At 47.7% G+C, this 12,114-nt stretch overlaps 1 protein-coding gene across 1 annotated transcript in view; it reads right to left on the bottom strand.

Moving 5' to 3' along the window:
• ncor2 (nuclear receptor corepressor 2) overlaps positions 1 to 12,114 on the bottom strand; it is a 52,424-nt gene that overhangs the window by 11,217 nt on the left and 29,093 nt on the right. The window contains 15 exon segments of the mRNA XM_072682518.1: positions 716 to 893; positions 2,001 to 2,279; positions 2,446 to 2,541; positions 2,878 to 3,126; positions 3,266 to 3,481; positions 3,568 to 3,928; positions 5,243 to 5,439; positions 5,664 to 5,738; positions 5,848 to 5,970; positions 6,408 to 6,555; positions 8,536 to 8,639; positions 9,699 to 9,809; positions 10,359 to 10,455; positions 10,856 to 10,956; positions 11,872 to 12,027. Coding sequence (XP_072538619.1) covers positions 716 to 893; positions 2,001 to 2,279; positions 2,446 to 2,541; positions 2,878 to 3,126; positions 3,266 to 3,481; positions 3,568 to 3,928; positions 5,243 to 5,439; positions 5,664 to 5,738; positions 5,848 to 5,970; positions 6,408 to 6,555; positions 8,536 to 8,639; positions 9,699 to 9,809; positions 10,359 to 10,455; positions 10,856 to 10,956; positions 11,872 to 12,027 — 2,491 coding nt within the window.

Here is a 12,114-nt window from a genome sequence, read left to right as displayed (position 1 = left end):
AGTGGTTGTTCTATGGCATCACCCAAATAATCTGTATTACCTTTGTTTTAGGAGTGTAGTATTTAATCCTGTTGTCTGTCTGTTCTTCTACAGTAAAGAAAGACATGAAAGGAGTGGAGTAGGAATCCCCGATTCTGCTCTTGAAGGGCAATCTGGCATTTACCACAGTTTACAGCTCTGACAGACCAGAACCAACTAATCAGCTAACAAAAAGCCCTTTCTGAGAACAGCTGGTGTAGATAAATGGGGAAACACTTTATTAAAGACAAGTTCTGATGCAATTAGATCACCTTATTGGGACTGAAAACTTTAGTGGACAAAGAAGTGGGACTAGATATGCACTCCCTGAAGGATGCTTGAAAAGCAAAGCAAAGAAAAACAAAATTCCTTGCAGCTCAGAAGTGTTCCTGTGATATAGTTGTTGGTTGCTAAGGTGTTGCTAGGTCAAGGTAGAGCTGTGTCCAGAAACTTTTGTCTTTTGTCTCAAAGGTTGTTCCAAAAGCTCCTCCAATACGCTTGGCTAACAGAGTTGTGTCCGCAAACATTTGGCTAAAAGGTGCCAAAACGCGCTCAAAGGGGGCAAACAGTCATATGATTGGCTAACACAGCTGTGTGTGTGTGTGTGTGTGTGTGTGTGTGTGTGTGTGTGCCATCGGATATTTCACACTACTGTCTCTGCAGTGCTTTGTCTGATCAGCCTCAGCCCATCTCTTACCTCAGCACAGAGGAGCCGGAGTGCTCGGAGCTGGACAGGCTCTTGGAGCTGGTGTTGTGCAGCACACTGGGCCTCTGCTGGAGGCTGTCCTGCGGCCGGGGGCTCATAGGAGACTGGTGGCTGTAGGGGAGGGAGGGAGGACGAGAGCTGGAACTGCTGCCAGTCTGCTCTGCTGCTCCTACAGAGGAGGGAGAACAGAGAGAGGAAAGGTCAGGGGGGCACTGGAGATAAAGCCCAGAGGTTCCTACACCGTTCAAGTGCTGAGGCCAAATGCTTGACATGCCAATCAAGGCCCGTGGGTGAATTTCACAAAGCAGGAATTCTCAGATGGTTGGATAATTTAATCCCGAGGAGACCGTCCAATAGGAATGTCCCTTAGCTCTTATTCCACTGGAAAGATGAGCTTTCTGGCTAACAGAGAGGGTCTGCCTCTCAGGAACAGTGCTAGTGGTCATGTTTTCTTCAAAAAGGGGAAAAGGGCAGAGAGACAAAGACACTGTTGTTACAGCAGGAATCCGGGATCTTGGATCAGCTCGGACCGTCTCCTCTCTGACGGGCTCTCCGAAACCTGGGAATGCCAGGTCACCACTACTCCAGCTTTAAAGAGCAGATCGTCCTGATTCTAGTGAATGAATTCAGCTGCTTTAAAGCTACACTTACTGCTGACACAGATGTGCAAATGCACAGACGCTGACACAGCTTGTCTGGTCCCTGTAGAGAAGCACTGCCAATACAACAGGACTCTCTGGAGCAGATAAAAAGAAACCTACTGGCACCATGCTGCCTAATGCCAGGCCAGGTGTGGGCTAGAGGTGCATAAACCCCACCAGCATTGAGCTGTGGAGCAGTGGAACTCCACTGTTCTCTGGAACGATGATGGTGCTCCATCCAATACATTTGTGATGAGCTGAGGATGATGAGATGGGGTGGTGATTTAATATCCAACATCCTGATCTCACTAATGCTCTTTTTGCTGAATGCAATCAAATCCTCACAGCAATGCTCAAAGCTCCAGAATCTAATAGAAAGCCTTTCTTCTTCACTTCAGAGACAGTTAATCCAATAAAAGTGGGATAAGCTCTTTTTAATACCCTTAATTTTAGAAAAAACAATGAATGAGGTGTCCCAATACTTTTGTCCATTTATAGTATAGGTGTTAGGTGAGAACTCTTAATACTAGACTCCTGTACTGCACATCACTAAGGACTGTGTGTGTGTGTGTGTGTGTGTGTGTGTGTGTGTGTGTGTAGATATGAGTGACTGTAGGAGGTCACTGTGTGTCTACCTGGTCTCCATATGGGGGCGTGCTCCACATTGCCGTGGCTCAGAGATTTCTCTCTCTCTCGGTCTCGATCCCGTTCTCTCTCCCTTTCTCGCTCTCTTTCCCTCTCCCTCTCCCTCTCTCTCTCCCTTTCTCGCTCTCGCTCTCTCTCCCGCTCCCGTTCTCTGTCTCGTTCACGGTCTCGCTCCCTCTCGCGGTCTCTCTCTCGCTCTCTCTCTCGTTCGCGCTCTCGCTCAGATGATGTCGGGGTGCCCTGGAGTTTGCTTATATGGGAGCTTCCAACTGGATAAACGGGAAACAAGAGAAAGAAAAGAACAGATCCATCATCAGTGCGTCTCAACAGTATGAGCAAGCAAGCGAGCGAGTACACCACACACACACACACACACACACACACACACACACACACACACACACACACACACACACACACAGCATCTCTCTGTACCTGGTGAGATAGGGGAGGTGGTGTAAGCTCGACTGGGGAAAGTGGTGGAGGTTCCTGGGAGGTATGTAATCCGGTCCATTGGAGATGCAGATGCTCCTATACAGGCGAAACAGGGAGAGGAATACCAGGTCAAGATCTGAGAAGGATGTGCAACTCCATTACAAACATTTTTTGGACCTTAAGTATGTGGACACCCCATTTATGAACTAGTGGGTTGGATATTTCAACCAGACCTTTAGCTGACGTGCACTTAATTACGCTGGTAGCCATCCAGCTACCACAGATACACGCCAGCAGTGACTTTTCTACTAGCATAGGATGCCACATTAACAGCAGGTCAGTTTGTGAAATCTGTGTCCTGCTAGAGCTGCTAGCTCTGAAGGATAATCTGAAGGATTATGGACAACAAGTGTGGGGAAGACGCCTCACTACCTCTCGGTGTGGGGGAGTAGGGCAAGGTGAGCGGCTGTTCACGTGGTGCGAGTCCCCTCAGTAGTTCTGGCCTCTGAGCCATAGCAGCTGCAGGCCACTGGTGCATCTGCTGTGAGGTGATGTAGTCGGTGAAGAGTGTGTGCCTGTTCTCCAGAGCCGCTGTGTCAGGGAAGCCCCGAATTAGGTAGGGCTGGTAAGGGTGGGGGTACCCTGGGGTGGGGGCTAGGTGCCTCGGCAGGTAGTACGCCGCTGAGAAACAAAACACACACACAGGGTATCATCAGATAACATATCACATGATAATGATGATGATAATAATTAACTGCTCTTGTTTAACACTCGCTGCGTAAAGTGTGTGTGTGTGTGTGTGTGTGTGTGTGTTTGTTACCTGGGTCTATAGGGATGCCCCGCGGCAGAGTGGAAGGATCAAAAGGCAGAGGGATCTGGCCACGGTACATATCTGCTCCCAAACCTTGCAGCAGCCGCTCATAGGAAGCGAGGGCGGCTGGGTGTTCAGTCACGCCAGGCAGGGGAGACTTGGTGGTGCCCACTTCACGAGGAGTGGGAGTGGACTTCCTCTCTTGCTGAGGAACCTTAGTAGAACCTGACCAGAGACAGAGACTGCATTACACCTCATTTCCTCCTCTAGTAATCAAGCGATGATCATGCTCAGATGATGTCTGGCTGTACCTTCGTGTTGCCGCTGCGGGGTGTCTCTGCTGGACAGAGGGGATCCCCTGTGTGAGGCTGAGGGGTAACTGGACCGCTTGTGCTCATCATATCCCACGGGGCTGTGGTGGGCTTTGCTCCCCTGTTCACCCCCCAGGGACAGCGGGGAGGACCGGGCCAGAGAGCTGGAGGTGCTAACCACCGCGCTGGGCCGGGATTTGGGCCCGGGGTCCTCATAGCGTCCACGCTCAGACCCCCGGTGCTCAGGCCGCAACTCCAGGTGTGGGGGCAGGCCTGAGTAGGGCCGAGGGGAGCTGGCTATGATGGAGCGAACGTCGTGGCGCTTGGAGGAACCTGCCGTCTCCTGTTTGAGAGGAGTACCCTGTCAAAAAGGGAGGATAAATGAAATGACCCTCATTAGGACACACATCGAGGACAAAGGAGGAACAGGGCAAACTGCTGGTTGTGTATAACTGTGATAGCCAATAAAAACCTTCTGTGGCTACAGATTTCAATTTCTCACTTTCATACATCAACAACAGTAACTACGGTATAATTCACACTGGATACTGGCTGAAGTAATCAGTATCCACAATGAATTACAGTGGTTACTCAATTATACATAGCAGTTTCTAAAAATGATTTGTTTGTGAAGTTACTTGATAATTCATACTGGACACGGATTCATAAATAATACATAGTATTTACTCATAGAGGTTACTCAACAGTACATAGTAGACACTGAATAATTCACAGTGGACAATGAATAACTCATAGTAGACAGAATAATTCACAAAGGCTACTGAATAATTCACATTGGCTACTGAATAATTCACATTGGCTACTGAATAATTCACATTGGCTACTAAATAATTCATAGTAGACACTGAATAATTCACAGTGGCTACCAAATAATTCATAGCGGATAATGAATAATTCACAGTGGCTACCAAATAATTCATAGCGGATAATGAATAATTCACAGTGGCTACCAAATAACTCATAGCGGATAATGAATAATTCACAGTGGCTACCAAATAATTTACAGTGGCTACCAAATAATTCATAGCGGATAATGAATAACTCATAGTAGACACTGAATAATTTACAGTGGCTACCAAATAATTCATAGCGGATAATGAATAATTCATAGTAGACACTGAATAATTTACAGTGGCTACCAAATAATTCACAGTGGACAATGAATAACTCATAGTAGACAGAATAATTCACAAAGGCTACTGAATAATTCACAGTGGCTACTAAATAATTCACATTGGCTACTAAATAATTCACATTGGCTACTAAATAATTCATAGTAGACACTGAATAATTCACAGTGGCTACCAAATAATTCACAGTGGCTACCAAATAATTCATAGCGGATAATGAATAATTCACAGTGGCTACCAAATAATTCATAGCGGATAATGAATAATTCACAGTGGCTACCAAATAATTCATAGCGGATAATGAATAATTCACAGTGGCTACCAAATAATTTACAGTGGCTACCAAATAATTCATAGCGGATAATGAGTAACTTATAGTAGACACTGAATAATTCACAGCGGCTACCGAATAATTCTAAGCGGATAACAAATACCTCATGGCAGTTACTGAATCATTCAGAGTTGTTGCTGAATAATAAGAAACAATGAACCGAGGTAAAGGTGGCGTTTGTGTGTGTACGTACCTGTGTGATGGAGCCCTCTTTAGGCGGTTTGGTCATCACCACGCCCTCTGGTGGTATGAGGTGAATGGAACGACCCGGCTCCTTCACAGTGGGAACTGCGGTAAGGGCAGGGCCGCGAGGGGATGGCGAGTCACGCTTCAGCTGCTTCGCCTCCCTACGCAGGTACTCTTCCTGGGCCTCCACGTGACGGGGGATACCTGAGAGGCAGAGAGGAGAGACGACTAATTGCCAACTCCCATCCTCCCGTCATCTCCCAACATCCAACTAACATTAACAATCAACACTGCTGATGTGAAACCCATCGTACACAATCTTCCCTACTTAAAACTTGCTCCCATCAAGTGATAATTACGGGTTTACAGGAAAGACTATTCTGACCCCCTAGTTTCTGAACCGGACCAGGAAGGCAATGGCTTCTCACCCTGCGAGATGGAGCCACGGATATGATGAGGATGGGGACTCTCCCTCTCCTGAGGCATTGCTCTGCCTATCAGACCTACACGCACAGGGAGAGAGCAAGAGAGAGAGTTTGTAGAGGCTTTGAAGGTAAATGTGCAGAGAATGTATGAGGTTGGTATATGGAGGGTTTTTTAGCCCGCACTGACCCTCAGCAGTGGGCATCGAGTCCCGCATCGGCAGCACTCGAGAAAGCCCTGCTTCCATGACGTCATATGGCCTTTTGAGGCTCAGCACCTCTCCCCTTCCCTCCTCCTTAGGGTTTGGAGTGCCTACAGAGAGCAGACATTCAGCGTGAGAGAGGAGAGCAGACTTTGGGTTCATGCAGACTTGTTTACCAGGCTTCTGAGATCGTATATGTTCTGTAGCACAGCCTGAGTTTGGCCTGTGTTTAAGCTTTAAAAGTTTATGGAGGACAGGGAGTCAAACAGTGTCAGAAACCACATCTAAGCACGTCTATCAGAGATTACTGACGGAAGCGAGTGTGTGGTGGCAGGTAGGTGCATATAGGCCAATATAGGATCCTGTTAGAACAGATGCAGGGAAACATAAATACAGTAAAGTTAAACACTTACTGCTCAGGTAAGCAGCTCTAACTTCTACAGGGGGTGGAAACATTAGGAGGGTACTGTGTGTGTGTGTGTGTGTCTGTCTGCGTGTGTGTCTGCGAGGGAGAGAGAGGGTGAGGAGGTGAGTGTTACAGACTTACGGTCGTAGGAGAGAATGTGTCCGCTGATGCCTTCATACACAACATGCCCCTTGGCTTGGTTTTCCTCTCTGGCTCGGTCCCTGCTGGGGCTGTCCTCGGTGATCAGCCGAGTGATGGTGCCCTTATACAGCACGTCTGCTGGGGTGCCCTGTACACACACACACACACACACACACACACACACACACACACACACACACACACACACCGCAGTCATTACCCGGTCATAAGACCAGCAGCACAGCATACTAAACCAAAATAGCATATATAACAATACAAAGTATCTTCCTACAGAGGGGTAGGAGTGAGAGTGTGTGTGTGTGTGTGTGTGTGTGTGTGTGTGTGTGTGTGTGTGTGTGTTTACTTGATCAGATCAGAAGCATGCTTTGAAAAAGTGCCCTGGAAACACTGAACCTGCACAACCACCACCTTATTTAGTCTTAATTAAAAAGATTACAATAATAATAATTATTATAATATAATAATGATAATAATAATAATTATAATAATAATAATAAAAGTAAACCCAGAAAGGAGATTATGCAGCTAACACAATTTCCAGGTGGATGCTAGAGTGTTAGGTGGTTGCTATGCCTTTGCAAAGCAGTTCCTATGGCATCCCAGAATAGACTATTGCTAAGTAGTTGCTCTGGTGTCCCAGGTGGTTGCTATGCAGTTGCTAAGGTATCCCAGACTTGCTTGACTACTGCAAAGACGTTCCTCTGGTGGTTCCTCAAGGTGGCTGCTATGCAGTTGCTAGGCTGTTCCAAATGGCTGCTAGGCAGTTGCTATGGTATGGTCTCCCAGGTGGTTATGCTATGCTATGCGTTTGCTAAGTAGTCGCTTTAGTATCCTAGGTCGTTACATGGCAGTTCACAGACTGCTGCTAATCACCTGATATGGTATCCCGAGTGGTTGCCATGCAGTTGCTTGGCGGTTGCTATACTACTCCGAGTGGCTGCTGTGCTGTTGCTAAATATAGCGGCTAAGATGTCCTGTGTGGTAGCAAGGCGCATTAGGTTGCTTTGCTGTTGCTAAGCAGCAGTTGTCATGTTTGCAATTCCACATGCACGAGACGGTCCGTCAGTCATTCCTGTAGGATAAAAATGGACAGGAAACGGACGCTGCATGGAAACTGTGCACGGGATCGAAAGGATGCACAGGGAGCACAGCATTCCAGCTCGGATCCAACATTACGAAGTTGGAAGTCCTGGCCAGCGCTCCATTAACACGCTTAGTGAGTGTGTGTGTGTGTGTGTGTGTGTGTGTGTGTGAGTGTGTGTTGCTGAAAAGCCGCTTAGCTCAGAGTCAGTCCCAGAGTATCTCACACACACACACACACACACACACACACACACACACACACACACACACTCCCATCTGACCCGCGCCTGACTGAACACCCCGGCTCATTCCACACTCCTCTTTTAGCTTCAAGAAAATGTGTGTCACAGCCGACAAGGTGGCGTTCACTGTGTGGGAGAGTGTGTGTGTGTGTGAGATCTGTGACACTGGTGTGCGGAGGAGACGTGTAAACACATTAATAAAAGGAGAGAACAGGAGTGGACACTGTGTACCTGCTGTCATGGCAACAGAGTGCAGACACAGGACTGGTTATGTCACACTGAGCTGTGGGTGGGCACTCGTGACGGGAAGCGGCACACGCACATACATGTTTTTGTACTTGGTTCACTGGAGTGTGATGGGGCGAGATCATACACGGCCGTATCGAGGCCCGTATAAGCCTCCCACATGCATGGAGGTGATACAAGGGATACAGGGGGGATAGAGGGGGGATACATCACCTAATAAAATCAATACTGTGCTTTGGAGAATCGTAGAGTGAGCTCACTGTCCACTGTGTGTGTGTTTGCTTAGTAGTGAGTGTGTGAGTGTGTGTGTGTGCACTAATTGGTTACGGAGACGGAGGCCTAATTCCATCTATGTCCAGCACAAATGGTGAATCTGCTCGCCTTGTCTTGTCGGCCACCGCCGTCTCCTCATTCCTGCCTGCTCCCCCCTGTTCTGTAGTTTTTTATGCAGCACCAGCACTTTTTCTTCTCCTGTGAAGCTGCCGTATCGGGGACACAAGGCTTTTCCATGGCCGCGACGATATGCACACACTTACCTGAGTGATGGAGCCGCCACGGTATGATATGGGTGAATCTTGGTGCACGCGTGTGCCAGGGAGGCCTTTAGTGATGCTACCCCCCTGTACAGCTGGCATGGGTCCTGCAACACACACAGCAGAAACCACAAAGAGCCTAAAGGTTATTAAATGCATTGGTCAAAAAAGTGACTGTCTGTAAAGCTTGACCACAGCACAGGGGGTTAACACATTTAAACCCCTTAAAACTGCGTATAAGCCCACACTCCTCCACCTACATAATCAGCTTCATAGGTCCTAAACTGGAGCCCTGTGGGACTTCACTAAATCTGGACATCTAAACGGCTGGAGAATCGTTTTTTTGCTTAATAACCGCTGAATAATTACAGGAGAGGGAGCTGCAGGCTGTGCAGTGAGTGAGTGAGGAGAAAAGAAAAAGAAAAGAAAAGCAACAGAGTGCTCGAACACTCCCTCTCATGTTCAACTGCTTCAGCATCCATGTCTTCCAGCTCTAGCGTCAGTTACCGTCTATAATCCACCATCCTGACCAGATTTCCTCTACCCTCTGCACAGCTGCGTCCTCTCACACTCCAATACCATCACATCTCACTTTGAGGTGATTCCCTGATTCGAGTCGTGAGATTTGAGGTGATTCCCTGATTCGAGCCGTGAGATTTTGAGCTGATTCCCTGATTCGAGCCGTGAGATTTGAGGTGATTCCCTGATTCGAGCCGTGAGATTTTGAGGCGATTCCCTGATTCGAGTCGTGAGATTTGAGGTGATTCCCTGATTCGAGTCGTGAGATTTTGAGGCGATTCCCTGATTCGAGTTGTGAGATTTGAGGTGATTCCCTGATTCGAGTCGTGGGATTTGAGGTGATTCCCTGATTCGAGTCGTGAGATTTGAGGTGATTCACTGGGAATTCTTTAGGAATCAAGTCAGTGAATCACCTCAAATCTCACGACTCGATTCCTGACTGAACTGAAGGGCACTAAATGCCACTGCCTAAACATCACCATTTACGCCAAGCTTTGCTAAGCCCAGTCCTTCACAGATGAGTGAGGTCAGGAGGGTGTAAAAGGTAAATGAGGAGCTGAAGCTGTGTGTGTGTGTGTGTGTGTGTGTGTGTGTGTGTGTGTAGACTGGTTATAATGGGAGCTTCCAACACACTCATCCACACTAACCACGAGCGCTGAGGCTGTCGTGGGCGGCAGCCTGGCTGGAGAGATTCTCCGCCTGAGAGGAAGAGGGACCACGAGGAGAGAGCTGCTCCTGCTTCACCATGGGGTACCCACCTGAGAGCGAGACAGAGAGACACACACCTAATTAACCATGTCCATCTACATAAGTATTTAACAGGAAACACACTGTCCTGGGTCAAAGGTGGTAGAACCCTTTTTGTTCTAGATAGCTCTAGTGATAGTGATTTTACTGCTGTGGATTAGCACAGCTTACCTAAACTGTAGTGCTGGATGACGATGATGATGATGATTATTATTATTATTATTAATACAGAAAACACAAAGATCAGATCGGACTGGGATCGGAATCAGCAGATAAAACCATTGATCAGGACATCCCTAACAGATGGGGTATAAAAGGACGGCAGGGTGACCTGCACTGTGAGCGGTGAAGGTGCTCAGTGGTGCTCACAGCTGGTGCGAACATCAAATACAGTAAAATTTATTTATTTATTTTGGAGCATTTCTATTGGTCCATTCATCATGAAATTCTAACACAATGTAAACAACTGCAAGATTCAGATTAGATTAAAAAGAAAAACGACAAAAAAATGGAGATACAAGGTTAACACACGGCAGCGAGGAGAATGTATGAACACACACCTATCTTCCTCTGATCCATCCAGGGCAGAGACCCCGGTGCAGACAGCTTGGCGTGATCAGAGCCATGGGCTGGGCTGTGCATCTGCACTGGAGTACCCTGTAAGAAATATATGCATCAAATGTTTACACTGTATGGACAAAAGTATTGGGACACTTACAGATTACACCTATAAGAGCTTTTCTACGACATCCCATTCTAGACCCATAATATGGAGCCGGTGCCCCGTTCCAAACCCGAGAGGACTGGCGATCGGTATCAGCCCAAAAAACAAGGTTCTATTCAAATGAACACTTTGATTATTGACCAGATTGATTCCACAGGCATGGTCAGCAGAAGTGGGCATGTGCAATTTGGTGCCCACTTATGCTGGTCATGCATCCACACAGTAACGTGGGTGTCTCGTGTGAGTAATCGCATGATGTGTGTGTGTGTGTGTAGGTGCACGTGTGTAGGGGGATGCTAGCGGAGGTTGTCAGGCAGGCGGTCCTAGCTGTACCTGTGTGATGGAGCCGCCGGGTTTGGCTGAGGAGATGAGGGGAGGGGGCTCAGGGATGTGCAGCGGCCGCACAGCACTCATCCTCTCCTGCTGCTGGAGAGCTACTCAGAAAAAGAGAGGGAGAGAGAGAGAGAGAGAGAGAGATGTAACATCATCTGAACTTTACTTTAACAGACAGCAGAATAAAGATAAAAGCTGCTGCAGAAGAATCTTAAAGATAGAAGCTTCCTAAAATATCCATTAAAGAGCCCATATTCTTTATTTCTGGTGCATTTTCCACTTGTGTGCTTGTGTTTACCAGCTGCAGCTCTTCAGCTTGACCCTTTTTAACCTCCCTTTATCTACAGAAATTAAACAGGCTGTTCTTGTTACTGTGACAAAAGTATTGGGACACCTGCTCATTTTTATTGTTTCATCTGAAATCAAGGGTGTTAAAAAGAGCCGATCCCTACTGTCCAGGGAGGAAAGCTTTCTACTAGATTTTGGAGAAGACTTGCTGTCTTGCTGAGGATTTGATTGCATTCAGCGACAAGAGTGTTAGTGAGATAGGACGCTGGATGATGATCACCACCTCATCATCCCCACCCCACCTCATCATCCCCAACTCAATCCCAAAAGTACTGGATGGAGCATCACCATCTATTCCAGAGGGCCTTGGAGTTTCACTGCTCCACAGCTCAATGCTGGGGGGCTTTATACCCCTCTAGCCCATGCCTGGCATTAGGCAGCATGGAGCCAATAGGCTCATGTTTGTTAATCTGCTCCAGAGAGTCCTGCTCTATTGGCAGTATTTCTCCACAGGGACTAGACGGTTTACACGTCTCATCTCTTAGAACTCTCTCATGTCTCCAAAGCAGTTGGATAGACTGCAGACATAGAAACAGACAGAGAGACAGATAAAAAGCTAGGCTAAGCGAATGACTCAGCAGACTGATGGACGGACGGCCGGATGGGACTGGGGTTAAGTAGTTGAGCACAGCTGAGTGGACGAGGGAGTAAATGGAAGCAGCTCTTACTGGAGTTGTAGTGCAGCAGCTGCTCGTGGCTCAGTTTGGCCATGTCTCTGGGAGAGAGCTGGAACGGTGACATCACGGGCCGTCCCACGCACACGGCTCTGAGGTCATCCGGAGCCTTCTTGACGTCAGCGAGCGGAGAGAACGCCCGGGGCTTATCTGTGTACACACACACACACACACACGAAGAGAGTGTAAGTGATGCCAGAGTGCAGGTTTGAGTAGGAGACTGCAGGAGAGTGTGGG

The sequence above is a fragment of the Salminus brasiliensis genome, chromosome 6, assembly GCF_030463535.1.
Source record: "Salminus brasiliensis chromosome 6, fSalBra1.hap2, whole genome shotgun sequence".
Taxonomy (NCBI): Eukaryota; Metazoa; Chordata; class Actinopteri; order Characiformes; family Bryconidae; genus Salminus; species Salminus brasiliensis.
This window is presented reverse-complemented; position numbering and strand designations above follow the sequence as displayed.